At 37.0% G+C, this 27,936-nt stretch overlaps 1 protein-coding gene and 1 long non-coding RNA gene across 2 annotated transcripts; both read left to right on the top strand.

Moving 5' to 3' along the window:
* Positions 1 to 15,773: 15,773 nt before the first annotated feature.
* LOC148930333 (uncharacterized) lies at positions 15,774 to 23,091 on the top strand. Its single transcript, XR_016137369.1, has 2 exons — positions 15,774 to 17,609; positions 22,479 to 23,091. It is a non-coding gene; the product is annotated as an uncharacterized LOC148930333 (long non-coding RNA).
* Positions 23,092 to 25,847: 2,756 nt separating this feature from the next.
* On the top strand, positions 25,848 to 26,369 carry LOC125209465 (dirigent protein 22-like). Its single transcript, XM_048109065.2, has one exon. The coding sequence runs from the start codon at positions 25,848 to 25,850 to the stop codon at positions 26,367 to 26,369; it is 522 nt and encodes a 173-aa protein (XP_047965022.1).
* Positions 26,370 to 27,936: the final 1,567 nt, after the last annotated feature.

The raw sequence follows: 27,936 nt of genomic DNA, 5'->3' as shown, positions 1-27,936 counted from the left end.
GTTGGTGGATCAAGCGAGGACGAGGAACCTTACGAGGAAGGGCACGACTTGGACATGGGAAATGTCGATGAGGATGAGGACCCCGAAGAGGACATGAACGATATCGACTAGGAGTGATAGTCGTGGAAAACATTGTTTTGCTTCCCCCATATTTTTGGAATATTTTTGCTAAACTTTTGCCGTACCTCTTTACTTTTGTTTTTTTTTTTTAATTCCGCTGATACTAAGACCACTTGGAGGCAACGTTTTTTTTGATATGCTATGGGGATAATTTTTATTTTTCATTTCCGATCTCGCTACCTTATAATGTGATGGATTTCCATATTGTTATTCCCATGCCATTGAGAAAATTTTCTATCACTATGTTATCATGCCATCATATCATCACACCACTATCTTTGAATATCTTATTGTGCCCGATACTTGCCACTTGAATTGCATAAGTGCCTCTTGATTACAGTTACCTTGTTGATAAGGACCAATGATTCTTTTGATACCCTATGGTGCAACCGATTTTGTGATGCTTTGACACTACTTGTGAAATTCACCTATGTGACGAACTTTTTTTGGCCATATGCACCAAAACAATTGTCCTATGCACCTTGTTATACCACGCGACTGTTGTTAGAATTTTGAGAATAATCCGTGTATTGATAAATCAGAATGCCGAGACACCATAACCGTCAACCGACACCTCCGCCTTCAAGCGAGGAAAGTGTGACGCAGTCAATTCAGACACCGCCGCCTCCCCCACCCCCGGTTGATCGGGAAATAGTGAAGCTGTTCTTGGAACAGAAACCACCTGTTTTTGATGGACTTGGAGAACCGGCCAAGGCCGAATCATGGATCCGCGCGATAGAGCGTATCTTCGCGATCTTGGGATGCAATGATAGGGAACGGATGAGTTGCGTTACTCACCAACTAATCGAAGCAGCCGACTTTTGGTGGGATACTAGAACGAAGACCTTGACGCGAGATCAAGTGGAAGCAATGACGTGGGAAGATTTCAAGACTGAATTGTACAACAAGTATGTGCCGAAGAGCTATCGGAAAGCGAAGGCATCCGAGTTCCATAATCTGACTCAAGGACGTATGACCGTAACCGAGTACGATCGAGCGCTCAACAGCATGACCCAATACGCCCCTGATCAAGTCGACACTGACGAGAAGCTGTCGGACAAGTTCCGTGAGGGACTAAGGTCCGAGATAAAGATGTCGTTGGCCAGTCGAGGGAGACTTACCTACGCTAAATCTTTGGCACTCGCATAAGATATTGAAGCCGCAATGCCTAGAGAGAGAGCAAAGGAGAACTCTACACCGTCCCTGCCCCCATCACATCACTCCCGGGAGAAGAGAAAGTGGGAGGATTCTAGAAATTTCTACGATGGGAAACGACACCAGTCGAATCAGCATCGATCCCAGCATGGAGGAGTGCAACATACGTCTAGCCAGAGAGGAGAGTATCGACCCAAGGCACCGCAGTGCAATGTGCGCTCTAAGTACCATTTCGGAGAATGCCGATATCAGAACGTCGTCAAGTGCTACACCTGCGGAGGAAACGGCCACTACTCTAGGGAGTGTGCGAATAACAAGATAGGATCGGGATCAAGGCAGAACGATCAAGGATCCCGTCAGCCATCGAGGGCACCGCAAGGTGAATCGAGAGGAAATCGCGACCAATCGTCGCGGCAGTAACAGCCTCACCGCCCAAGACTTCCTCCACAAGCTAGAGCGTTCACACTTGGAGCAAAAGAAGCCGAAGAAAGAACAAGATGAACGCGAGAAAGGAAACTTGACAGGTATGGGCGAAATTCTCAACACCCCTGTTGTTGTGTTGTTTGACACGGGCGCGTCGCACTCGTTTATATCTGAGTTATGTGTGCGCACTTTGGGCTTATCTACTAGCGAATCTGAACATAGAATGATGGTGCCCTCACCAGTAGGAGGAACGATAGATATATCTCGAACGTGCTCGAACATAGAAATCGTGCTAGGAGAACTTAAGATAGTCGCTCACGATTTGCAAGTTATGGCGATGAAAGATACCGACGTGATCCTAGGAATGGACTGGTTGGCCGCGAATTTCGCAACGGTTCGTTGTAAGGAGAGGCAAATATCCCTACAAGCTCCGGGAAAAGAACCTATCGTGTATCATGGAATCTCGAGGAACCGACGAACCGCGATAATCTCTGCACTGCAAGCTACCGCGATGATGAGAAAGGGGTGACCTGCCTATGTCGTTTATCTTCACGGCGATGAGAATGATGAAAGAAGAGTGGAAGACGTCGCTGTTGTGCGGGAATTTCCAGATGTTTTCCCCGAAGTATTACCTGGACCGCCGCCGGATCGACAATTGGAGTTTACGATCGATCTCGAGCCGGGAGCAGTACCCGTATCCAAAGCACCAATGGCGCCTAAGGAGTTGGAGGAACTCAAGATACAACTCCAAGAGCTCATGGACCTAGGTTTTGTTAGGCCTAGTGTTTCGCCGTGGGGCGCACTGTCGGGACTACCGCAGCGGAAGACACGGAAACCAAACAGGTCCTAGAACGGATCTATTTAGGTGATTATGCATTCGACTCCAATTTCATGCAATATTCATAGATCTATAAATATAACATCAAATAAACACATAATCATGCAATTTGATGTAGATTCGATTGTTACCTCATAATCCATCATTGGATTGACGTTGCTAGCTGCACCACCCGGAGATCCTTGGTTTATCGACCACGAATCTTCCGTACTATTCCCTCGTCCTTGATTCTCCATCCGTGTGGGCGGATCTTAGAAAACCAATTAAATAACTTTGAATGGATCTAGGGAAACCCAATACAAACACCAAATTGTCTAGATCTAATCCTATGAATTAGGATAGATCAAGAACAATAATCAAAACCCTAATTCTCCCACAACTATGGCTCGAAAATCGAGACCAAGAGGAAGAGGAAGGAGGCGCCGATTTCTAGGCACTAGGGTTAGGGTTTTGTGTTGTCTTGGATTGTGTGCTAGGGTTTCCCTTTCATTCATTATTTATAGTGGACCTTATTGGGCTAGTAAGGGGATCCATGGAATGACTTAAGTGTTGGGCTCACCCATTAGATAAATTACTAAAAATCAAGTGACCCATGATTTAATATATTATCAATGGAATATTATTTTATTCCACTAAAGAATAATATTGCACTCCCACTTAAATCACCAAATTACAAATAACTTGGGTCCATTTTATTTTATAATATTTCCCGCGTTTAAGATTATCTTGATCCATCAATTTAATTCTTTTGTCTGCTACGTGACTAGAATTAAATTAATTCTCCAAAGAGTTTTTCTAGTTTGAAACTTTATTTATTATTCGTGGAATAAATTCCAACTGCGCAGTTTTCTGAATAATAAATTCCTTTTTCAAACACCTTTTGGGGATCGTCCCTTAGGGATTTAATCATACCACACTGGGCACGCGAATTCTATGAAATAATATTCCAATACCTTCACGTTATTCAATTACTACCACCCAAGATATCATGAACTTGAGTTACGTACAAACTCTCACATATTGATAAGTCAAAGTGGCGTTTGATTGAATAAACAATATTGATATTAATATCATAGACTAGAAAATACTAAACTTTCTTGAAATATATTCTTTCAGTAGATAGCAATAAAGAATACATTTCGGATTAGATCCTTTCAGTGCTTTACCACACCGGTGTTACTAATCTCATCTTAGGTAAGAGAGAATTATCACAAACACCGCAACCGTTCCAATAGGTAGCCAAAGCCTATCTAGGTTGTGAATACGTTTTTCTTCTTACTAGATCTGGCCAAGTCCCCTACTGGAAAACTCATGAGGAGATTCATCGAATTTCCCTACTTGACCTTCTTAGTAAAAAGCCTTAGACTTGTTTATCATATTTCAATAATAAACCATTTATATTATATTATTTATTCTCATAAATAGGTAAACAAGTGGACGTGGTGTTTCTCGTATACATGCACAAGCTGACTGTACAAAGGCATGTACGCTCGAAGCATCTTTTAGTATACAAACCCCAACACGCACCAGTTCTTTTCATAAAGAAGAAGGATGGATCGATGAGGATGTGCATCGACTATAGGGAGCTAAACAAGTTGACTCTTAAGAACAAGTATCCACTGCCGAGGATAGATGACTTGTTTGATCAACTTCGAGGAGCCAGAGTCTTTTCAAAAATGGACTTGAGGTCCGGATATCACCAGCTACGAGTACGAAGGGAGGATATACCGAAGACTGCGTTTCGCACAAGATATGGACACTACGAGTTCGCTGTAATGCCGTTCGGATTGACGAATGCCCCAGCGGTATTTATGGATTTGATGAATCGAATATTCCATCCGTACTTGGATAAATTCATCTTAGTATTTATCGATGACGTTTTAGTCTACTCGAAGAACGAGAAGGAGCACGAGGAGCATCTACGGATCGCTTTAGAGACTTTGAGAAACGAGAAGTTATACGCCAAATTCAGCAAGTGTGAATTTTGGCTGAAAGAAGTAAACTTTCTTGGACACATTGTATCGGCCGAAGGAATCAGAGTGGACCCCGCCAAAGTTGAAGCGCTACAACAATGGAAGTCACCATCAACCCCAAATGAGATTCGGAGTTTCCTAGGTTTGGCAGGATACTACCGAAGGTTTATAGAAGGGTTCTCCAAGTTAGCGAGACCAATGACGCAACAACTTAAGAAGAGAGTCAAGGTGAATTGGAACCCAGAGTGTGAAGCAAGCTTTCAACTCTTGAAGGAGAAGTTGACCTCCGCGCCAGTTTTAGCTGTGCCAGAATCTGGAGTGAACTATGTAGTCTACACCGATGCTTCGAAGGTTGGACTAGGATGCGTATTGATGCAAAACAACAAGGTGATCGCCTACACGTCACGACAGTTGAGACCACACGAGTTAAATTACCCAACACACGATTTGGATTTAGCAGCAGTGGTACACGCCCTAAAGATTTGGAGGCATCATCTCTACGGAGTTCGATGTGAAATCTTTACGGACCACAAGAGCTTGAAATATTTCTTCGAGCAGAAGAACTTGAACATGCGACAACGAAGGTGGCTCGAACTAGTGAAGGACTATGATTGTGGTAACAATTACCACCCCGGCAAAGCAAATGTGGTGGCAGATGCTTTGAGCCGAAAGGACCATTCGCAACTAGCTTTCATAACGGATGAAGAAAGTTTGATACGAGAGTTTAGTAAATTGCGATTGGAAGTAATAAGGGCACCTGAAACGGTGGAAAGACGAATCGCCACCTTAGTGGTGGAGCCAGACTTGAAAACAAGAATCGTTGCAGCGCAACGAATGGATGCGAAACTCGAAGAGATTCGAGTGGAAGTGAGAACGGGCAAATCGGGAAATTTTAGTGAAGAGTCCGATAATGCCCTCATCTTTGAAGGAAGACTATGCGTGCCCGACAACGAGGAACTCAAGAATGAGATCATGAGTGAAGCTCATGAGACTCCATACACTGCTCACCCGGGAAGCACGAAAATGTACCAAGATTTGAAGAAGTCAGTTTGGTGGAATGGCATGAAGAAGGATATCGCAACATTTGTGGAGCGTTGCTTAGCCTGCCAGCAGGTGAAGGCTTTACATCAACGACCTTATGGAAAATTACAACCGTTGGAAATACCCGAGTGGAAGTGGGAGCATATCACCATGGATTTCGTGACGGCTTTGCCCAAGACTCTCAAAGGAAACACCGCCATTTGGGTGATTGTGGATCGACTCACCAAATGTGCGTATTTCATACCGATTCCGATAACGCATGGATCGGATAGACTAGCGCGTATCTACATACGAGAGATCGTGCGATTGCATGGAGTCCCAGTGACGATTACGTCGGATCGTGACCCGAAGTTCACGTCAAAATTTTGGATTAGTCTACAGCGCGAGCTTGGAACACGATTGAACTTTAGCACAGCGTTTCACCTGCAGTCCGATGGACAATCCGAGAGGACGGTACAAACTCTCGAGGATATGCTAAGAGCTGTGGTGCTCGACCGCGGTGGAAGTTGGGAGACCGCATTACCACTAATTGAATTCGCTTACAACAACAGCTTCCAAGCAACGATTAACATGGCGCCGTATGAAGCCTTATACGGAAGAAAGTGTAGATCACCGCTCTACTGGGATGAAGTTGGCGAACGAAGGGTACTTGGACCCGACGCAGTCGAGGAGATGATTGAAATTGTTCGACAAATCCGTGTGAGAATGAAGGAAGCCCAAGACAGACAAAAGTCTTACGCTGATGTCCGACGGACCGACTTACAATTTCAAATCGGTGATAAAGTATTTCTCAAGGTATCCCGTCGAAAGGGATAACGCGTTTTGGTGTTAAAGGAAAGTTGAAACCACGATTTATCGGTCCTTATGAAATTCTCGAAGGAGTGGGACCCGTAGCCTATCGATTAGCGCTACCGCCGAACTTTGGGAACGTACACAACGTTTTCCATGTGTCACAGTTGCGGAAGTACGTGTTCGAACCGAAACACGTGATTCACTATGAAGAAGTTGCTTTGAATCCAAATTTGAGTTATGAGGAGCGACCACAAATGATCTTGGACCGTAAAGTTCAAATCTTGAGAAACAAATCCATTGCTAGAGTGAAAGTACTTTGGAGAAACCACGAATACGAGGAAGCCACGTGGGAGCTCGAGGATAAAATGATGGAAATGTACCCGGAACTTTTTCCATGAAGGTACCAAATTTCGGGACGAAATTTCTTTAAGGGTGGTAGGATGTAACATTCCGCTTTTTCGAACCCTAATTTTTGTGACGTGGAAATTTTTGCATTAAATGCTTTTAATGCTATGATATACGTGAAATTAAATGATGAGTGATAAATTGCAATATGCTTTGTGACCTAATTGCGATTTTGAGTTGAGATTGAGTTGAATGGTCAACTTGTTGAATATGTGACGTGGCTATTGAATAGTCAATATTGTGGAAAATATGACGTGGCCGTGGAATGGTCAAAGTCGTTTGAAAATGTGAAGTGGAGGTGAATTTCGAAAAATGTGGATATTTTGATGTGGGAGGAAATAATATTTGTGGTGAATTATTTGCCTAAGGGATGAGTGAGAATTTAATAGGAGCAATATTTAAGTATGTGGAATTTTCGACCCTCCTATTTATTGAAGAAGAAATCCTATTTTTCTTGGATTTAATTATTGCTTGGGATAATTATCCAAATTAAATCCAAAGTCCGATTATTCCTTTTAATGGGTGAAATATTTGGCCCCTATATTGTGTCTAGGAGGATTTTCGAAAATCCTTATATTATGGGAGAAGGGAATTTTTATTATATTATTTGATCCCTTATTTATTCTCTTCCATAAATAAATTCAAATATCCTAGCATATCTTGCCAAATCTAAGAAGATCTTACCATATCCTAATTTAATTAGGATTTTTGAATTAAATCCCTTTGAGGAATTGAAACTACACGCCTATTCCTATTTAATGGGAAAGGATTAGTATTATTATTATTCTTGCTCCGTGATATTTTATTCTACTCCGTAAAATATTCAAATTAAATCATATGCTATTAAATAAGCATGAATTTCGAATTCCCTACTTTTCCTCAGCCATATTAACGCCACTCCCCCAACAAATCTCTCCCAAATCTTTATTTATTTAATTATTGGAGTATATCTTGCACTCTATAAATAAGAGGAGAGAAATCAAAACCCTAGCACTACAGAAAACCGCCCCCCCCCCCTCTATTCACGTCGATCTCTCTCTCCCCACTCTCTCTCAAATTTTTCTTCTACTTTCTCCATTAATTCTTCATCTTTTGGAGAAGAATTGAAGCTGCAATTCAAGAATTCATTGAAGAATCAATATTCTACTTGTTTCTACCGTTTGTTTTTGCAAGAAAAAGTACTTCTATTATTAATCTTTTCTTCCTCTACCGATTAATCGGTATTTCTGAGTCCACATGCATTTAGAACGAGTGAAGGGGGAAATTAATCGGTGAAATTGGATGCATGTGTGTGTGTGTGTGTGTGTCCGAGAGTGTGTGTGTGTATGTGCATGCCTCGGTAGGCGTGCACATGTGTGTGGTGTGTGTGCGTGTGTTGTGTGGAGAAAAGCACTCATGCGTGACGCGATTTGATGATAAATCTGGAATTGTTGTGTGAATAAAAACGATATGATAATCGTACTTTGATTCTGATTGTTGATTTTGGAAATAATCGAAGGGAAAAGGGAAACGTGAGATCATGCATAATTTTAATCTATGATTTGAGACTTATTTGAAATATATGAACTAAAGGTGATAGTTCGCGTTCCCGGTGGGATATCAAGAAGAAGTGCATTTTTGTTGAACTCGAAAGAAATCGAGGTGGGCTTTATTCTAAACTCTCTTCTATGTGCAAATTTATGATGTTGGAGAAATAAGGGTGGATTGAACTGTTATGCCATGCCTATAAATTATTTTGGATATTGTGAGTGCCTGATGCCTAGATTGTGAGTACGCTCCATTAGGCTACAGTGGCTATATAAACGAATTCGGGTCTGAGTAGGGCCGCAAACCCTACCAGGCTGTGTACACGGTGGGATCGGGAGCCGTCCTTGCTAGTCGGCCGGTCTCGTGGGCGAAAAGTGTGGCCACACTTTCGTCGCACTACGAAATGATTGTGATTGTGATTGTGGAAATGATGAGAAAATGGGAGGTATTGTTTGACTGGCCAGTCCATGAAATATTTTGTGATACTCGATGCTTATCTTTAATTAAATGCAAAACCTCGAGTTCACTATGGTAAGGGTGGCATAACTATAAAATGTTTTCGCATGAGTCCACTGAGTATGTTTAAAATACTCAGCCCTGCATGTGTTTTCCCTATGTGCAGGTTGAGCGGCGATGGGCGGTCGGTGGTGTTGAAAAGATTGAATCGAATAATATGGATGGTTGGGTTTTTGAGTGTAGTCGTGACTTCATACATGGCTTCGCTTCCTCTTGGAAATGCTTCCGCTGAATATTTGAAACTATTGTTTTTGGTTGTGGTGAACTTAATTCTTTGTTTTAGAATGTTGGAAAATATTGCGTTTTGTTGGAGTTGTGCTAAACCTTGGACTTTTGAGCTTAGTCTGTTATATCTTTTAAATCTTGACTCTCATGAGTTAGCCGTTGACTTTTTGGCCTTGATATTTCATTAAATGCTTGGTCAAATCTCTTTAAATGAAACCCTAGTCTACATTTTTGTCGCCTTAAGTTCGCCTAGTTAACAGTCGCCTTATTTATTATACCCTAGAAATGTCGGGCTGTTACACACGTAGCTTAACATTGTAGTCTCGGCGGAGGAATTGACAACTCCGACGCCGGGATTACATTTCATTTCATGCTCTATTAGTTTAGTGTAAGCTCTCAATCCCTGTTCTCATGCTTAAAAGTTCAAGTTTTCCACTCTAGTGTTTAAATCCTCTCTCGAGTGCTCAGGCGTGGTGGCTAACACCAACCCCGGGTCGTAGAAACAATCTCAAGTAGGTCCATGGTCCTTGTGGTTCGACCCCTCTCTTGCCACTTATAGTTAGTAATATTAGTTGCAAAAGTGGGAAACTATAAATCTTATTGAAAGGAGGGACACGTGCACACGACACACGTGCAAAACCCCATCCCTTCAAATGGCGCTGTTGCCGGGGACAATGGTATTATCTATTTGATTTTGTTTCTATGACACTGTGAATAGCTTTTGTTTTTTGCATTTCCTATTTTTGATAGTTTTCTTTGTTTTAAGTAGGACTTCTTATCCAAGGTGTTCCCAAAGTTGAAAAGACCATGACCGAGGGGAAGAAGAGAGATGTGGAAATCATAGCGGCTGTTAGAAGCCTATGGAGTGCACAAGTCCAAGGAGTTTCTCTTAATCCTTTTTCATTTTATTGTTATGGTTAACATTTACATTGATCCTTGGATATGAAGCTTTGATAGCTTAGTTTGTAAATATTTTTCAATAAAAAGAGCCTGCAGCGGCAAGTTACTTCTCCATCCACCACACAAGGCGCGGGCAGCGGAAGACCACTTGGAAGAGATGAATCAGATTCCAGAGCCGCTGACTCCAAGTGGGATCAACCCAGGAAGTGACCACCCCCATGATCAAGTACTTAAGTTTTTGTTTTCAATTTTCTTTAAATATGTGTTTGTTTTTTTTCTTGAATATTTTCATCACACTTAGTGAAGAGTTAGAAACGTGCAGTGCGATGAAGTGTGATATCTCTCAATTTAACAGGTCCAGAGGATTCGACTAGATTTCAGAGGCTAGAAGATCATGAAACTATCAGACAGGGGTGTTGGGTGCACTCTATTTCTTCAAAACCTCAACCCACTATACTACAACTACCACATGGAAGTAAATGATCGATCCCACGAGGACGGATGTGTTACGAAACTGCATTTGAGGATGTTTTGGGATAGGGGGATGGCTGTTGCCACGCAATTTGTGGGTCGAGTACTAAAACTATTAGGTCTGAGAGACTTAAACTACTTTACTCTACCTACTGGGTCTAAGAAATGAGAACGTATGGAACTTGCATGACTTTGAGAAACAAAGTGTTTTAAAGTTCTAAGACAACTAGAGTTAACTTAACTAGACGGACTTTCCTAATTTGGACAAACAAAGACAAAGCAAACAGTGTGGACAAATTTCCTTAAACTACCAGAGTCTGGAAAAGCATGCAGAAAAGTAAAAAGACATAAAAAAAAGTACTGATAGGGTCTGGAGAACATGCAGAAAAGCAAAGTACATGCAGAAAGTACTGACAAAAACAGATCTGGTTCTAACTACCAACAAACTTCATCTTCTTTGGGAATCAAACGAGAATAGCAAATAAAACATAGCATTAAACACCATGAAAACAGAGCAAACTTCAGATATAAACTTAAAACGAGAAATTAAAGCCGAAACTAACAGATCTACGCTACTGGACCTAGAGGATGCGGAAACAGAAAGTAAATAGCCATAATCATGCAAAACGTAAACAACAAACACCAAATCTACGAAACTCAAACTCAAATCCACCACGATTCAACAAATCCAAACACCTCCATACGTAAATCCACAACCTCCATCAACAAACCAACAGATCTCAGCTCCAAACATCCAACAATCAACAAGAACGAAAGTGAAAAGCAAGAAATAAACATCAACTCAGCGAGATCCAACAAAAACCAACATAAACTTCCATAATAACGAGAAAAAGGTTCGAATCCAGCAGATCAAAGTCAGAAACTAGAGTTACGAAACTTAAAAACCAACAAGTACTTGAAACGAAAGCAAACTAAACAAAGCAAGGTAAATATTGTTTCTTCGCCTTCACAAGGCGGTGTTACACAGCAGCAATACGACGAGAACCACGACGGCGGCCAGAAATCACCCATCTCCAAGTGCGCAGTAAGTGAAAACAAGTTTGAAGTGTGAAAAACAGGGAGCTCAGAGAGTATGATGTGTTGAAGCTGATAAAAAGATGATATATCTGGTCCTCCCTTCTTCCTTAAGGTTGATCTCTTTATATAGGAGAGGCTCTGATCCCTACGGCATCCTTTTGGTAATTTTACGCTTGTGCCCTTGAATAAGACGCTCTAAAATATCTGCTCTCTGCCTCCTTCTGCTCCTGTTGCCAACTTCTAATTCTCCCAGGTCCGGACAACGACATTTGAATTTCACCTCAATCTCCTCTCTTTTGCATCTTACAGGTCAGGTAACAACAACTCCTAAGTCCGGCAGATTTATTACGCCCCTGAACTCAGAAACACAGATTAGCACCACAAATGCACAGAATTTTAACCCAAAACCAATGCATGAAACGAGCCTTATCACTTAGTCTGGTGCCCAGTCTAAGTGTGAGAAGTTTTTACCTTGTTTATATGTTTTCTCTGATTTGAGTTGATATCTTCTCCCACTTAGCCCGATGCTCGGTCTAAGTGTGAGAAATTTTTGTTGATATAGCTTGTTTTCTTCTCTGATTAAGTGTCTGTTTGTTGAGTGTTCTCCCACTTAGCCCAATGCATGGTCTAAGTGTGAGAAGTTTTTGTGAATATAGCATATTTTTTTTATATGATTGAATGTGTTGTGTTTAGTCTTCTCCCACTTAGCCCATTGCATGGTCTAAGTGTGAGAAGTTTGTGTTTTCCTTTTTGTGTTTTGGTTTTCATATTTCTTCTATGTTTAACATGTTTGGTATGATAGTATAGGTTAGTCTGTTGAGTCAGTTAGGAATTAGATGTTAGTTCTTTTTTTTAGGACTTTTGTGTTTATGTATAATCTGGCAAAAATGAAAAGCATGATCCCCTTAGTGAGAGTGGTGAAGAAAGAATGCACGTTGATGTGTGATACCCCTCCCTTAATAAATTGAAGTCAGTTTGGACGAAGTGAGGACGACGGAAGAGCCTTAATTTAAGTCAACTGTGAAGCCCTCTAAAATGTGAGTTATAAGCCCGAGTAGAACACTTTCTACCAAATAAAAAATTAGAGTGACTGCCACTTGATGCTGAGAGGGAAATAACATAGGCTAGTGAGGACTAAAGGCAATATGAAATAACCAGTTGGGCCTTTTTCTTTTCGAACCAAAAGAACTCGCCTCATTGTAAGGGCACCCCCTAGTTCCAATTTTGAGTCTACATTCGAATCTACCTTCTGTTGAAACCATGAACCTCCATGCCATGTGAGTTAGGAGATGGAATGGAGCAGCTAACTAATTTGGGGAAGAAGGGATAGAAAAGAAAGAGCTATGACCAAGCTGGTTGAAAAAAAAAGAGAGAGAGAAAAATTATTAGAAAAAATGGACAGGAAGAATGTATAACCTAACCCATAAAAAGAAAGGGAAAATTAAAAAGAAAAAATCATATATTTAGTTTAGGCAGGGCAGGAAAATGATGTAACCTGACCTTGCAGTAGAAAGAATAGAGAAATAAGGCCAAAATGGCCAATTGGTAGTGTCCAAGTTTGGGAAGTTTAAAGATGTAATAGGGAGGCTGCTCCAATTTTGTTCCCAAGTTCACATGTCCTTCATTGTTTTCAAGATTTTTGAACTTAGGAACCTTAGGACCCTTACCTATTTACATCATAACCCCTAGCCCCATCACAACCCTAATAAAGACCTTAAGGAACTATCTTGTGTCAGTAGAACTCAAAGCATCAGTGGTATGACAACATGAATGAGTGAATGGTCCTAACATTTCTGGTGAGGAATGAGTGGCTGAGTGAATCCAACAGTTGGCTGGAAAAAAGGCTATATTGACAAACTGACAAACTGACCAAATAGAAGTAGGGAGATGGATGAATCTGAGACTGCAGACAATTGGATGATCTTAAACTTGTGGGGACGGTTGCTAGAAGTTAAGTCTTTTTATGCATATATGTGTTTTCTTTTCTTTTCTTTCTGTGTGCTTTTGTTTTTTATGTTTGTTTGAGTCTGGTTGAGTCTAAGTCCAGTTTTTCCTTTTTAGTCTTTTTAGTATTGGTCAAATGGGAACCATGCATTGAAACTTGCCTCTTTGATGAGGCTCGTTTCATGCATGGTTTTATGGGTGTTTATACAGTAATCGGGTTGATAATGTGAGAAAAAGTGGTGAATTTAAGTGTGCAGGGGCTAAAAATGAAAAAAGCGACAAGTGCATGATTAACTTGATCAACTCGGAAAAGGAGCAAAAAATGACCAAATATGAGGACAAATTGATCAGTTGGAGACAAGCTGATCAAGAGAGCCTACATGGGATGACAATGCCAGACAGCCATGCTAAGTTGATCAAGTTGGATCAAGCAGATGGTGCAAGCTGATCAAGTGGGCGAAGGTGAATTGACAATACCAGGCGGCCAACAAGTTGATCAAGTGAAGACACAAGCTAATCAAGCCACCACATGAAGGCATGGGCTGAATCAAGTCACCACATGAAGACATGAGCTGATCAAGCCTAAATTACTGGAAGGATAAAATGGTCAAATCAAATGAGAAGTTACCTTAAGGTTGAAGATTGAAGTCGCTCTATAAATAGAAGTTTTCTACAATAAAGAAGGGGCGCTCAACGCTACAGTAGTTTAGGTAGGAAGCTCTCTTAACTTAGTTTAGCTTAACTTTGTACCCCCGACGGAGGAATTGACGTCTTCGACGTCGGGATCACTTTTAATTTCATGTTTTCAAGACTCTAGTATAGATTTACATGGTGTTGGTCGTTTCGACGGTGGAATTGACGCCTCCATCTTAGAAGCTCCTTCACCTCCTCGCTTTGTAGTTAGATTAAATGGGTTCGACAAGGGAATTGACGACTCCGACGCTGGATCTCGCTTATTTCCAATTTTATGAAGCTTTTGTTTATTTTCATGTTGATGATGCTATTTACTTATATCTCTTGGATGCTTTTCGCAATTGGTAGTTCAGCTTTGTAGTTTCGATGGAGGAATTGACGACTCCGACATCGGGATTACATTTATTTTCATGTTTTCATTGCTTTAGTGCAGGTTTACAGCGTGATGGTTGATTCGACGGGAATTGACGCCTCCATCTTAGAAGATCTTTCAAACCTCGCTTTATAGTTAGATTTAACAGCTTCGGCAGAGGAATTGACGACTCCGATGTTGGATCCTTGCTTTCTTTACCCCTTTTAAGATGATGAAGTTAGATCCCGAATTTCAACGGAAGAATTGACAACTCCTCCGTTTGATCCCAGTTTAATTCCAGTTTTATGTAGCTTTAGTTTATTTTCATGTTTTCAATGTTTTAGCGTAGGTTTACAGTGTGTTGGTTGTTTCGACGGTGGAATTGACTCCCCCATCTTAGAAGCTCCTTCACACCTCGCTTTCTAGTTAGATTTAATGATTTTCGGCAGAGGAATTGACGACTCCGATGTTGGATCTTGCTTTCTTTACCGCTTTGATTTACTTTCATGTTGATAATTTACTTACTTTCATGTAGCTTAGCTCTGTAGTCTCGGCGGAGGAATTGACAACTCCGACACCGAGATTATATTTCATTCCATGCGCTATTAGTTTAGTCTAAGCTCTCAATCCTTGTTCTCATGCTTAAATGTTCAAGTTTCTCACTCTAGTGTATAAATCCTCTCTCAAGTGCTCAGGCGTGGTGGCTACACCAACCCCGTGTCGTAGAAACAATCTCGAGTAGGTCCATGGTCCATGTGGTTCGACCCCTCTCTTGCCATTTATACTTAGTAATATCTGTCGCAAAAGTGAAAAACTATAAATGTTGTTGAAAGGAGGGACACGTGCACACGAAACACGTGCAAAACCCCATCCCTTCAGAGACCAAGGTGTAACATCCCAAAAATGACCCTAGACGAAATTTGCTATTCAATGAGAAAATCGGTGAATTAGAGCTTTCAGCAAATAATTCAATACCGAAAATAATAGTAATTTGTCATAATTATAAGGAAAGTACCGTTGAAGTTAAGTGTTGGAATTGAAATATGATGTGAATTAAGGAGAATTTGTTTTGATAAAATTTGAAAGTCATGAGAATATTATATTAGTTAAATGTTGAACTTAATATGTAGATTCAATCATGATAATAAAATAATTGGATATAAGATTGAATTGAGAGTTGTTTTAGTACATTCACATGAAAAGAAATATATATTATTGTTTAAAGCAAAGGACACGAAATTTTCAGCTTCTTGGATATGTTTTGATTTCAATATTCATCTTGAATTTATAGAAAATTCTAGAAAAAAAAGAAAGTTAAATGTGTCTATTTAAAGTTATGCCACTTGTACAATTTTAAAAGCCATATATTTTAATGAGTGGATACTATTTATATTGAGATATATATTTTAAAAACTACACTCTCAACCTTATGGAGGGGGAGAAAAACTCACGGTCACCATGGGAGAGAAAGGAACCGTGGGGTTCAAGCTCTAGCCTCGTTGCCGATTTTCGTTCGTCCGATTGCATAAACCTAAATAAATCGAGTAAGCTGTTTCTATTTGTACTATTTTGACAGCATGAAATTGATGATATTTTGAGATGGGGTTTGGAGAATTTTGTCCAGAATTTGATGGAGTAAAGGGTGTTTGGAAGTTTTGATTAATCGATGAATATGTGTTTAATGAGTAGGGTTTATGGTATTTAGAATCAATTGAACTATAGCATAAAGATTACATGAGAACTGAAATTATTGCTTAGGGTTTATGGTCTTTATGATTAAATCTACAGGTTAGATAAGAGATGTGGTTATTGTGATGATTAAATATAAGTGGAAATAGAATTTGATATAAAAGTTTGAATCGAATTATATCCTTTGATTTTTCAGTGATCTGTTCTGAATTATTTGGTTTGTCTAAAACAGTGAAAATTCGGGTTTAATAATTTTTAGAATAACTTTGATGAGTTTAGTAGTTCCCTGAATATTAAGGAGAAGTTTGGAGTTCATGTACTACATCAATAAATTGTTGTAACAATACATCTTTAAATTGCCATCCTTTCGTTTGTAATGTGTATTGTTTCCGTATATCTTATCTGAGTTATGCAGAGTACTTAAGCTATAAGGAAATTTGAATAAACAAGTTTAGAAATAACTATAAGATGTTGGGGCGTTCTCTAAGTTTTCTAACGAATTAATAGCTACATTTACTATTTATAAATAGTACGTTGAAAACGTTGACAGAGGCTATCCAGTTTTGATAGTATGTGGGAAAATGATGATAACTACCGAACCAATACGAATTTTTGAATAAATCTCGTTGGATTATAAAGTAGATATCTTTGGGTATCTAAAAATATGAGTTCAAGCCTCTAAAGCCTTCTATTTAATAATAGAGTGTTTATGACGAATTAATCTAATACAATTGTTATTTTAGGAAGATAAAGAAGGAGGAAGTATATAGTATGTTTTATGGCATCACAATTTTCTCAGCTTAATTTTAATCGATCATCAATAATGTTGTGGGCGTAACAAGTTTTGGTATCAGAGCCTAGGTTTAGGCGGTCCTAGACTCTTGATTGGATTAAGTTGTATTAGAAATGTGTCATATAGTGTTTGACTCACATTCTATATTGTTGACCTTATGCAGATCTTGCTGTTGTATACCTATAAGATAATCAAATTTGGATTTAGCATCAAGTGGAGTATATATGTAACAATAATAATAAATAGTGAAACCAAGCAACTGATCAAATACAAATTTTACGAAATTATAAATTATTTAAAGCTATATGAAGTTTTATGAAATAATTATATGAGATGTTGTATCTAAAAATACGTGGATGGATTAATACAATGTGATAGTATTATGTGAAGATATGGGTTAATGAGTGAGATGATGAAGTCCCATGACTATATATGAATTATGTGACTATCAAATTCATTTGTATTAATTAATACGGAATTGGAATCTAGAACTTGAACAAATGTAATAAAATTAGTTGGGAGTAGTAATTAAGAAATTCTCTCCATCACGCGAGCTCGTCGCTGTTATTGCCTCTCCGGTACGACGTAGATACGCTGCTGGCCTCCTCCGTCCGATGTGACTTATCTCCATCTTTCTTCTCGTCCAATCTCCATGGAAGTGGGATTTAAAGAATAAAGTTCAACACGTTCAATCCCAAAGCTTGTGAAATTAAGGTAACTACTGATTTTAACTCACTTATGTTATTCTCTATGATTCAATTCAGAATCAACTTGGTTGAATCTCAACTCTTGTGAAAGAAATGAATGGGAATGAGTACTTACCTTCTCTTGCCTTGGTGAGTTTGTTCTGGTTACTTGGTTTGGACAATAATTTAGTCTCTAACTTGTAAATTGAATTTGAATTGCAAATAAAAGTTGAACTTTGGAGATGAATCAGGGCTGGTCTAAAACCTTGGGATGAAATAGAGAACTTTGTTTGATGTATTTAATTGTGCTTTGGAATTATGCTGATTGATAGGTGTAAATATGATTTTGTTTAGAACTTAAGAAAGAAAGAAAGAAGAATTTGAAGCTTATGTTATGGGTTGTAAAGAACTATGGAGAAGATGATTATTGATCTAATGTTTTGGAAGAGTGTCCATGAGTTAGGAAGAGAAAGAAAGGGGAAATATGTCTTGCTTGATCTATAATATATACAAATATATTGTTGAGCAAGAAATGTTTGAGAGAATTACGCAATGACATGCAAATATGAAATAACTTGTTCGTCCTGCCGGACTGTACCGGTTAGATTCGGTCACCCCAAAGTGATGAAATCCTATTATAAAAAAAAAATTATTTAGTCATTATCATCTCTTAGGAAGGCCACTTCAGAATTTCAATTCATTTTATTAACGTTTGCTATATTAAAAAATTCCTGGAAAACGCTCGCCAGAATCTGTCAAGCTGGAAAGCTGTAATAAAACGTTCATTACTCCCTAATCCCTTGGAGTTTTGGGATTTACTTTTTCTAAATTAAACTAGACATCAAGAGGTTTCTTGTGGTATAGGGCTCGACTCTTATGTTGCTCCGAGCAAAAACAGTTTATTATTTAAAGATAGTGTAATGCAGTGAATTTTGAAAGCTCCAAAAGTTGAAAAAAGAAATAAAATTATTTTTGCTAATTAAAGGTTTTTTTTTTTTTTGGGTGGAAATCTTCTTTTGCGGAGGTCTAATTGCTTATATGTATAATAATGTTTGTTATAACATATGAGAATAAACACATGATAATGCATGATTTTGTATATGTGATCCCATACGTGTTATGATAGAATATTGTGTGAAATTTTGGTTATAACTCTGATATACCTTGAAATCTGAAATATGAGAACAAGTTTTGTTGAGTTTTAATACGTACAAGTTTTAGTATGATGGAAGGATTCGATCTGTTCTTGCTGGTCCATTTTCTTAGCTAGTATATCTGCGTTTATCGCTAGGCACAGTGAAGGGATAATTGTGTGTTATTTACTGCACCCTGCTAAATTTTTGACATGTGATGAATTACTATCTCATTATAAAACGCTCCTAGGTGATCCGAATCTTTGAGAATACGTCTATTTTTGTTATGACTATGGAAATCTGATATTGAGTCTGAACATCTGAAATACAAGTATTGATTAGATGATTGAATTGATCATTCTATTGGATATATGTCCACTATGTATGTGATAACATCATGCTTATGTGATCTCCGTAGAAATATATGTTTGTGGGTTAATGTTACATTATATATTGACGTTATAGGTTATTGAATGTGACCGAGTTGGTTAAGTTTCGAGGATGAATTGTGGCAGATAAAGAAGGAAATAAATCAAAGGTTGAGCATAACATTAATGATGTAATTATTAAATAAAAAAATGAACGAATTGTGTGAATATTTTGGTAGCTAATAGCTACTATGCGAGGTTTTGTGATGATATATGAAGTAATGGGATTATGTGAGACGAAATACTATGATATTAAATATATATGCATATATTTGGTAAGAGTTGGATATTTATATGCTAAACTAGCTATGTGTTTGCTCGAGATTGAATTATATACGAGTTATAAATGATATGATTGAGGTGTGTGCCCAAGTGAGGGTGATACATGGCTTATTGAGATCTATGAGGGAATTAAATGAATAATGGTATAAAGAAGTATAGGACATGGTTGGATATATGTGTTTACACGTTATACTAATTCTGTTATTGCATTTAGAATATGGTGTGTTCTTTGGTTATGCAATGTGCGATCATAAGCTATTATTTATCGCTTGGATATGTGTGGTTGAGGATATCGAAAGAAATGAAATTTACTTCAATTAACTGATTCGATATTGTCGGAATAAGTTGTGGATATACAGTGTTGAAATTGTTGGAAAGAAGTGTTGAGAAGAGATAAATGGTGTGTTGGGAGGAAAAACAGAATATGATAAATGGTGTGATGGGAGGAACTGATATGTGAAATGATATGCGATATGTGGTGTGATGGAAGGAATTAATATGGGATATGTGGTGTGATTGGAGGAAATAATATATGGTGTGATGGGAGGAATTAATATGTGATATGTGGTGTGATGGGAGGAAGTATAGTGTCATATATGGTGTGATGGAGGGATTTGAACAACCTAATGCTGGTGCATTTGTCTTAGCAAGTATATATGTGTATTTATCGCTAATCTCATAAAGGGGTAATGCGTGAATTTTGTGATGGTGGCGATCAAAATATGTGTCGATATATGTGACAATACATGTTTAATAATATATGAGTTTATGTAAAACATCTTTTATAATTTGATAGGTTAATATATCGTACATGAAAACAGATTCTTTTATATGGCTCTGTTGAGTTATATTATAAATATTGAAAACCTAAGGCTTGCTAACATTGTTTATGGCGCATGTGAAGTTTCATATTACTGAACACTCTCGTTGACATGGTTGGAATATTTCATCATGGATGAAGATGTGATTGTTAGTACGAGTATGTTGATACAATTAATTATATGATAATATGTGAGTTAAAAATAAAGTGAGGATACGCTATGTAAAATAAGATGCCATGAAATGGCATACGAGAATCTATGATGATTCTAGGAATATTTATAGTAAATCTGATGGAATTTCGGGGACGAAATTCATTTTAGGGGGGATGAATTGTAACATCCCAAAAATGACCCTAGACGAAATTTCCTATTCAATGAGAAAATCGGTGAATTAGAGCTTTCATCAAATAATTCAATACCGAAAATAATAGTAATTTGTCATAATTATAAGGAAAGTACCGTTGAAGTTAAGTGTTGGAATTGAAATATGATGTGAATTAAGGAGGATTTGTTTTGATAAAATTTGAAAGTCATGAGAATATTATATTAGTTAAATGTTGAACTTAATATGTAGATTCAATCATGATAATAAAATAATTGGATATAAGATTGAATAGAGAGTTGTTTTAGTACATTCACATGAAAAGAAATACTCCCTCCATCCACGAATAAGAGTCCCATTTACTTTTTCGCACTTGTTTTGTAAAAATGATAACAAATAGTTAAAGTGGACAAATGATAAAGTAAGAGAGAGAATAGTGTAGACAAGACTCTTATCTACACTATTCTTTCTTTTACTTTATCATTTGTCCACTTCAACTATTTATTATCATTTTTACAAAACAAGTGCGAAAAAGTGAACGAGACTCTTATTCGTGGACGGAGGGAGTATATATTATTGTTTAAAGCAAAGGACACGAAATTTTCAGCTTCTTGGATATGTTTTGATTTCAATATTTATCTTGAATTTATAGAAAATTCTAGAAAAAAAAGAAAGTTAAATGTGTCTATTTAAAGTTATGTCACTTGTACAATTTTAAAAGCCATATATTTTAATGAGTGGATACTATTTATATTGAGATATATATTTTAAAAACTACACTCTCAACCTTATGGAGGGGGAGAAAAACTCACGGTCACCATGGGAGAGAAAGGAACCGTGGGGTTCAAGCTCTAGCCTCGTTGCCGATTTTCGTTCGTCCGATTGCATAAACCTAAATAAATCGAGTAAGCTGTTTCTATTTGTACTACTTTGACAGCATGAAATTGATGATATTTTGAGATGGGGTTTGGAGAATTTTGTCCAGAATTTGATGGAGTAAAGGGTGTTTGGAAGTTTTGATTAATCGATGAATATGTGTTTAATGAGTAGGGTTTATGGTATTTAGAATCAATTGAACTATAGCATAAAGATTACATGAGAACTGAAATTATTGCTTAGGGTTTATGGTCTTTATGATTAAATCTACAGGTTAGATAAGAGATGTGGTTATTGTGATGATTAAATATAAGTGGAAATAGAATTTGATATAAAAGTTTGAATCGAATTATATCCTTTGATTTTTCAGTGATCTGTTCTGAATTATTTGGTTTGTCTAAAACAGTGAAAATTCGGGTTTAATAATTTTTAGAATAACTTTGATGAGTTTAGTAGTTCCCTGAATATTAGGGAGAAGTTTGGAGTTCATGTACTACATCAATAAATTGTTGTAACAATACATCTTTAAATTGCCATCCTTTCGTTTGTAATGTGTATTGTTTCCGTATATCTTATCTGAGTTATGCAGAGTACTTAAGCTATAAGGAAATTGAATAAACAAGTTTAGAAATAACTATAAGATGTTGGGGCGTTCTCTAAGTTTTCTAACGAATTAATAGCTACATTTACTATTTATAAATAGTATGTTGAAAACGTTGACAGAGGCTATCCAGTTTTGGTAGTATGTGGGAAAATGATGATAACTACCGAACCAATACGAATTTTTGAATAAATCTCGTTGGATTATAAAGTAGATATCTTTGGGTATCTAAAAATATGAGTTCAAGCCTCTAAAGCCTTCTATTTAATAATAGAGTGTTTACGACGAATTAATCTAATACAATTGTTATTTTAGGAAGATAAAGAAGGAGGAAGTATATAGTATGTTTTATGGCATCACAATTTTCTGAGCTTAATTTTAATCGATCATCAATAATGTTGTGGGCGTAACACAAGGTTTCGTCAATTTTACAGATTGAAAGACCAGCGTCGTAAGAAGGCGGCGATGGAGGTGCCGTCACCGGCACTGTGGTGGTTCTAGACACCTATGCAGAGATGCAGAGTCCGCGACCGGGAAACAAAGTGACCTGCAGAGCTACGTCTTTGAGCAATTTGAAATCAGATTCGACAGCCACCGGCGACAAATTTGGGATTAGGTCGTAGAATTTATCCGAATCTAGAGCGTGATTCGCGACTAGATCATCGAAATCGTGGCACGATTCGCAAACGGTTTAGCGAAACGGAGTCCTCGGGGGTATCAAAGTTGTGGCAAATCGGCGGAGTTAAGAGGGTAGAAGATGGCGTCGGCGAGAGGGAAGAAGTGTTTGAGAGTTAGTGAGAGGGATTGTGGGGGTGGGTGAATGGAGTGTTTTTTTTTTTTTTTTTTTTGCCATTTATGATTAATTTGAAGTGGTACAAATTATCTGGGACAAATTATTTGGGACAGACCAAAATAGAATACTAGGACAAATTATCTGGAACGGAGAGAGTATATTTTAGATTTAAATAATTATTAATTAATTAAAATGTATTAATGTCAATTCTTATATATAGTAGTTATAAATAACTATTTTCTCTCTCGTCAAAATCATTCAAAACTTTAAATTTACGTAACTCTCTCGATTCAAATTATTTTTGGTAAAAAAAATATCAAATTAAAGGTAATTTTATAAGGATTCTAATGAGATTTCAATTGCATATGTTCCGACGATGTTCGGATGATGAAATTTGATAATTTTTATTTCAGTTTTCGTATATGTTGATAAGCATATTTTTATCAATAAATGCATAAAAAATGTCAATATAATGCATGTAAAATCTCTATAAAACAATGTTAATATTTTCGTGTAGTTGTGTTGAAATACCCATATCATTATGTTGATATTTGTAATAAACTACGTTGATATAAAAAAAACTACGAAAATTATGATATGATAACAAAATGACGATCTTACCACTTTGTTGATATTTTTTCTACTCCCTCCGTCCCACAAAAGATGTCACACTTGTGGGGCGGCACGAGATTTTAGGAAGTTTTGTTTTGTGTGTTAAATGGAGAGAGAAAATATAATTTTTATATTCATGTGAGGGAGAACTTTTTTCAAAAAGGGAAATGTGACATCTTTTGTGGGACAAACTAAAAAGGAAAGTGTGACATCTTTTGTGGGACGGAGGGAGTACTATTTATTGAAATTCGTGAGATTTAATCTCATTCTATCATTTCAAAATTTAAAGGTGTAGATTAAGTCTTAGTTTTGGATTATGATGCTATAAGTAATATAAGAGAACCCTATGAATACATCCCTATATAAACCAAACTAGTTTTAAATGCAAAACGACAAATACATTATTATAAAAATAATATAGAGCTCATTACAACTTTAATTGCAGTTTATTATACGAATTTCCAAACCACTCTTAAATCTTAAACATTGAACAACATCATTATAAAATAATCTGGAGTTCATTATAATTAACTAGTAACAAACTATAATGAACTCGGATTTGAAAAATATGTAAGATGACATCATTTTTTTAAAATCTCTAATTCTCTATAATGAACTACAGTTGAAGTTGCAGTGAGTTCCGTGCTATTTTATAATGATGTTTGACGTTTAGCATTTAAAACTAGTTTGATATATAATATATGGATGAAATCAATGCAAACTTTAAATATCGTATAAATTCCAAGCTATTATCTAGGATTTTTTAAGTTCATATAAATAGCATGTCTCATTAATTTAGTTTAATTTTTTATTTATAATAATATTTTCATTTTCAAGAAACTAGAATTTCTTTAATTTCCTTTCAATTATTCACTATACGCTTTTGCATCAACAAGCGTCATACCAAGTTGAGGATCGAACAGTTGTTTCATGGTTGAAATCTAATTTAATATTCAGATCGACCCATTTGTGTTGAAATATATCCCCTTTCTAGATGCTCCAATAAAATTTTCATAAATAATTTGCCGGCCACCTTTTTTCCAACAATATACTCCAATGTTAAGCACATAAAAAAATAACCCAATGTCAAACACAGCATCAAATTAATTTAGATGAATCGGCTATTTTTTGATGTCATTGGCAATTCCATTTTCTATAATTTTCAAAATTTCATCCAAATGTATACGGTGCATTCTAGTTGTTTGACTAGTTGATAGTATGTACTCCCTCCATTTCTGAAAAGTATAAACATTTGATTCGGCATTTCTGAAAAGTATAAATATTTGATTCGGCATGAATTTTAACTTATAATTGATAAACTAAAAAAAGTGAGAGATGAAGGGTAGTAGCGTAAGTAGTGTTAGTAGAAAACAGACTCTATATCATTTGTAGTGTAGTGTAGTGTAATGATATAAGTTGTAAATAAAATGATGTATATAGATAATGCATTGTTTAACTATTCCAAAATTAAAAAGTTTATATACTACTTACCAAGAACGGACTAATAAACAAATAGTTCATACTTTTCGGATCTTTTCAGGTACAGATAGTATATCAATTTAGATTACTTTGCTTAAATTGATATACTTTGCTTATGATTTGTATTCATATATTTCCTTTGTAATTGTGTGTATAAATTCTTTAATAAATTATTTCAGAATGATAATGACCCACTTAATTGGCAGATTTACATGCATGCCCAATTTTCTCGAACTCAAAGCTATAAATATATCTTCACAGCTGATACAATTTTTATTAATACTAAATAAATCTTTAAGTATACTTAATAGATTTAGTATAGCTAAAAGTTAGTATTGGATATGAAATAGTGTCATAAATTGGCTATCAAGTATGTAATTGGTTTCAAATACTATTTGGAAACACAAATTTTGATTTGGAAAAACACAATCAAACAAGAAATTAATTAAATAAAAACGCATATTAAAATAGAGAATGATTTTGGTTGAGACAACAGTGGAGATAGGGGAATTCTAGCAGGAGTAAGATTTCACTATTTCAATTTACTCGACACACAATCCAAATAATTTAGGCGAGATACCTACTTACTGTTGACCAAACGATATTAAAAGCATTACAGTTTTCAATCTTACCAAATAAATTGAAACTAATACTCCCTCCACTTAAGAAAATGATTTAATGGAAATCTCGTGCGCCGGCCCAATTAGTTGGCTAAGTCTAAATCTTATATTGTACATATTTACTTAAAAATGAATTTTATGTTTATAAATTCTTCAATTATTCTCTTCACATTGCTACTTGCATGCTCATTTTCTCGAACGTCGACGCTATAAATACATATGACAAGTTATAGCTAAATCGCACAAAACTCAGTTACAAATCTAACATAATCTCATTTGTCTTCTCACATTATTGGGCTATGGCCAACAAAATCACATTAGCTTCAATTCTCTTTCTCACCATTTTCACATATTCAAATGCAAAGCTAAGGCATCTCAAGGAGACAAAACTAACGGTCTACTACCAAAATTACTCCAGCCGCCCAAACGCAACCGTGATCGAGATACCGGGCCCAGCGAATGGGACTGAAAACTACTTCAAGTTCGGAGCTATGTTTAGCGTAGACGACCCAATTACCGAAGAATTCGACGAAGGTTCAGCCATAATTGCAAGAGGCCGAGGGCTGTTTGTGACCTCAGCTCTGGATGGGTCCTCCAGCCATGTAATGTTGTCAGTTGTTTTTATTGATGGCGAGCATAAAGGTAGCTCAATAGAAATATATGGTAATGAACAACGGTCCATGGTGAGGGAGGTGGCAGTGGTGGGCGGCACAGGGAAGTTCCGGCTAGCGCGTGGCTATGTAACTTTCGAGAATCTTTACTTTGATCCGGTGCGCGGTCATACAATCCTCCAATCTAATATGACTGTACTACATTACTAGAATCTTATTTAGAGGGAGCTTTCAAATGTATGTCTAAATAATGTTTGAAACAGTTTATAAATTGAGAAAATAAAGCATCAATATATCTCCAACCAATAAGTTATTGCTAGAGTTGTCAAGTGTGTCGGATCGATCCAGCCCATTTCAGCCCAAGTCCGGTATAAGGATCGGCTCATCATCAAAACGAAGCGAGTCAGGTCAGAGCTCAGAGGTTTAAATGGACCCCGATTGGACCGTTTTTTAAGCCTAGGGCTACCCAAGGCCTACTAGGACAATTGCCCACGCACAACCCAGCACAGACCCAAATAAAACCAACAACTACAATTATTTCCGTTCTAAACATAATACTAGCTCCATAATTTTAATTATATTTATTTAAAAATTTAATGTTAATTTATCTTTTTTAAAATTTGTTTTTACATTTGAATTTTCTTAAAAATATAAATGTGAATGTAAGTATTGATTTAATAAATATCAATACTTCTACTATTCGATAAAACTAGACATTCTTTCCATTTTGGTCAATTCCATAAAAATAATTCCTTTTATTTTTTAGTAAAAAGAAGTTACATCTAATGATGTTAGTCCTATAATCCATTAGCTATACTGTAATTACTTTTAGGCTTTTATCTCTATCCCAATTTACTAATAATGCATTAAAACCCACGCCATTCCAATTTGAGTACGAATTTAGTTAATCATGTATATATTAATATTTAGTACTTTTATAAAAAAAATTTAAATTGTTAAGACTAGAATATATTTAATATATTTGTAGTTTGTTAGGATTTGATTATTTCCTTTATTTTATCAATCTCACATACGCGAGAGAAATCGCCATTCTCCTCTCTTCTCTCCCAGTGTTCTTTCATTCTTATTCTTTCCTCTCCAATTTATTTCCCAATGCATATTAATCCCTAACTAATACTAAGTATCATTGGTGCTCTCATCATTGGTGCTCTCATCATGTTCTCATCCTTAGTCTTTAATTATGTCACCCTCTCCCATCAGTTTCGAAGATATAATGAACCCTATACAAGATATAGCAACGAAAGTGCACACCGTGAACCGCCATCGTGTCCATGCGTCGCGATGTGGCCGAGTTTATCAGCGAGTAGTGACTACGCCATGTGTGTGAATTAAGTGGAAGGAGAATAAAGCAAGCGAGATAAAATACAGAGAACGATGTTTCTATTTTATGAAATGTGTAATTTAGAATGAGACATCCCTGAAAGACAAATGTGTCAATTAGAGTGGTACGTAGAAAGTATTACAAAAGTATGAATACTCTCTCTCTATATGTATGAATTAATTGCATAGTGGAATAGTAAGAAATCTTAAATTTAATTCGTGATCGGTTACATATTAAAATAATTATCACATTGGATATCCGCAACCGGTTGATTATGGTGCCATTTCGGAGGGACGTGATGGGGGATGCATTGCAAGGGTTGTGGGGGACAGGAATCACGCAATGTAGGGGAAGAGAGGTTGTTTCGCCACGCGCCCGTGGCGACCAATGGCATGCGGGTGTGACGCCCACGTGCGGAGGTGTGAGTGGACGTGA

The sequence above is a fragment of the Salvia hispanica genome, chromosome 3, assembly GCF_029641045.1.
Source record: "Salvia hispanica isolate PSC_SH4W2 chromosome 3, Shi_PSC_v1, whole genome shotgun sequence".
Lineage (NCBI taxonomy): Eukaryota > Viridiplantae > Streptophyta > Magnoliopsida > Lamiales > Lamiaceae > Salvia > Salvia hispanica.
The sequence above is the reverse complement of the archived record's forward strand: the minus strand, read 5'-3'. Positions and strand labels throughout refer to the sequence as shown.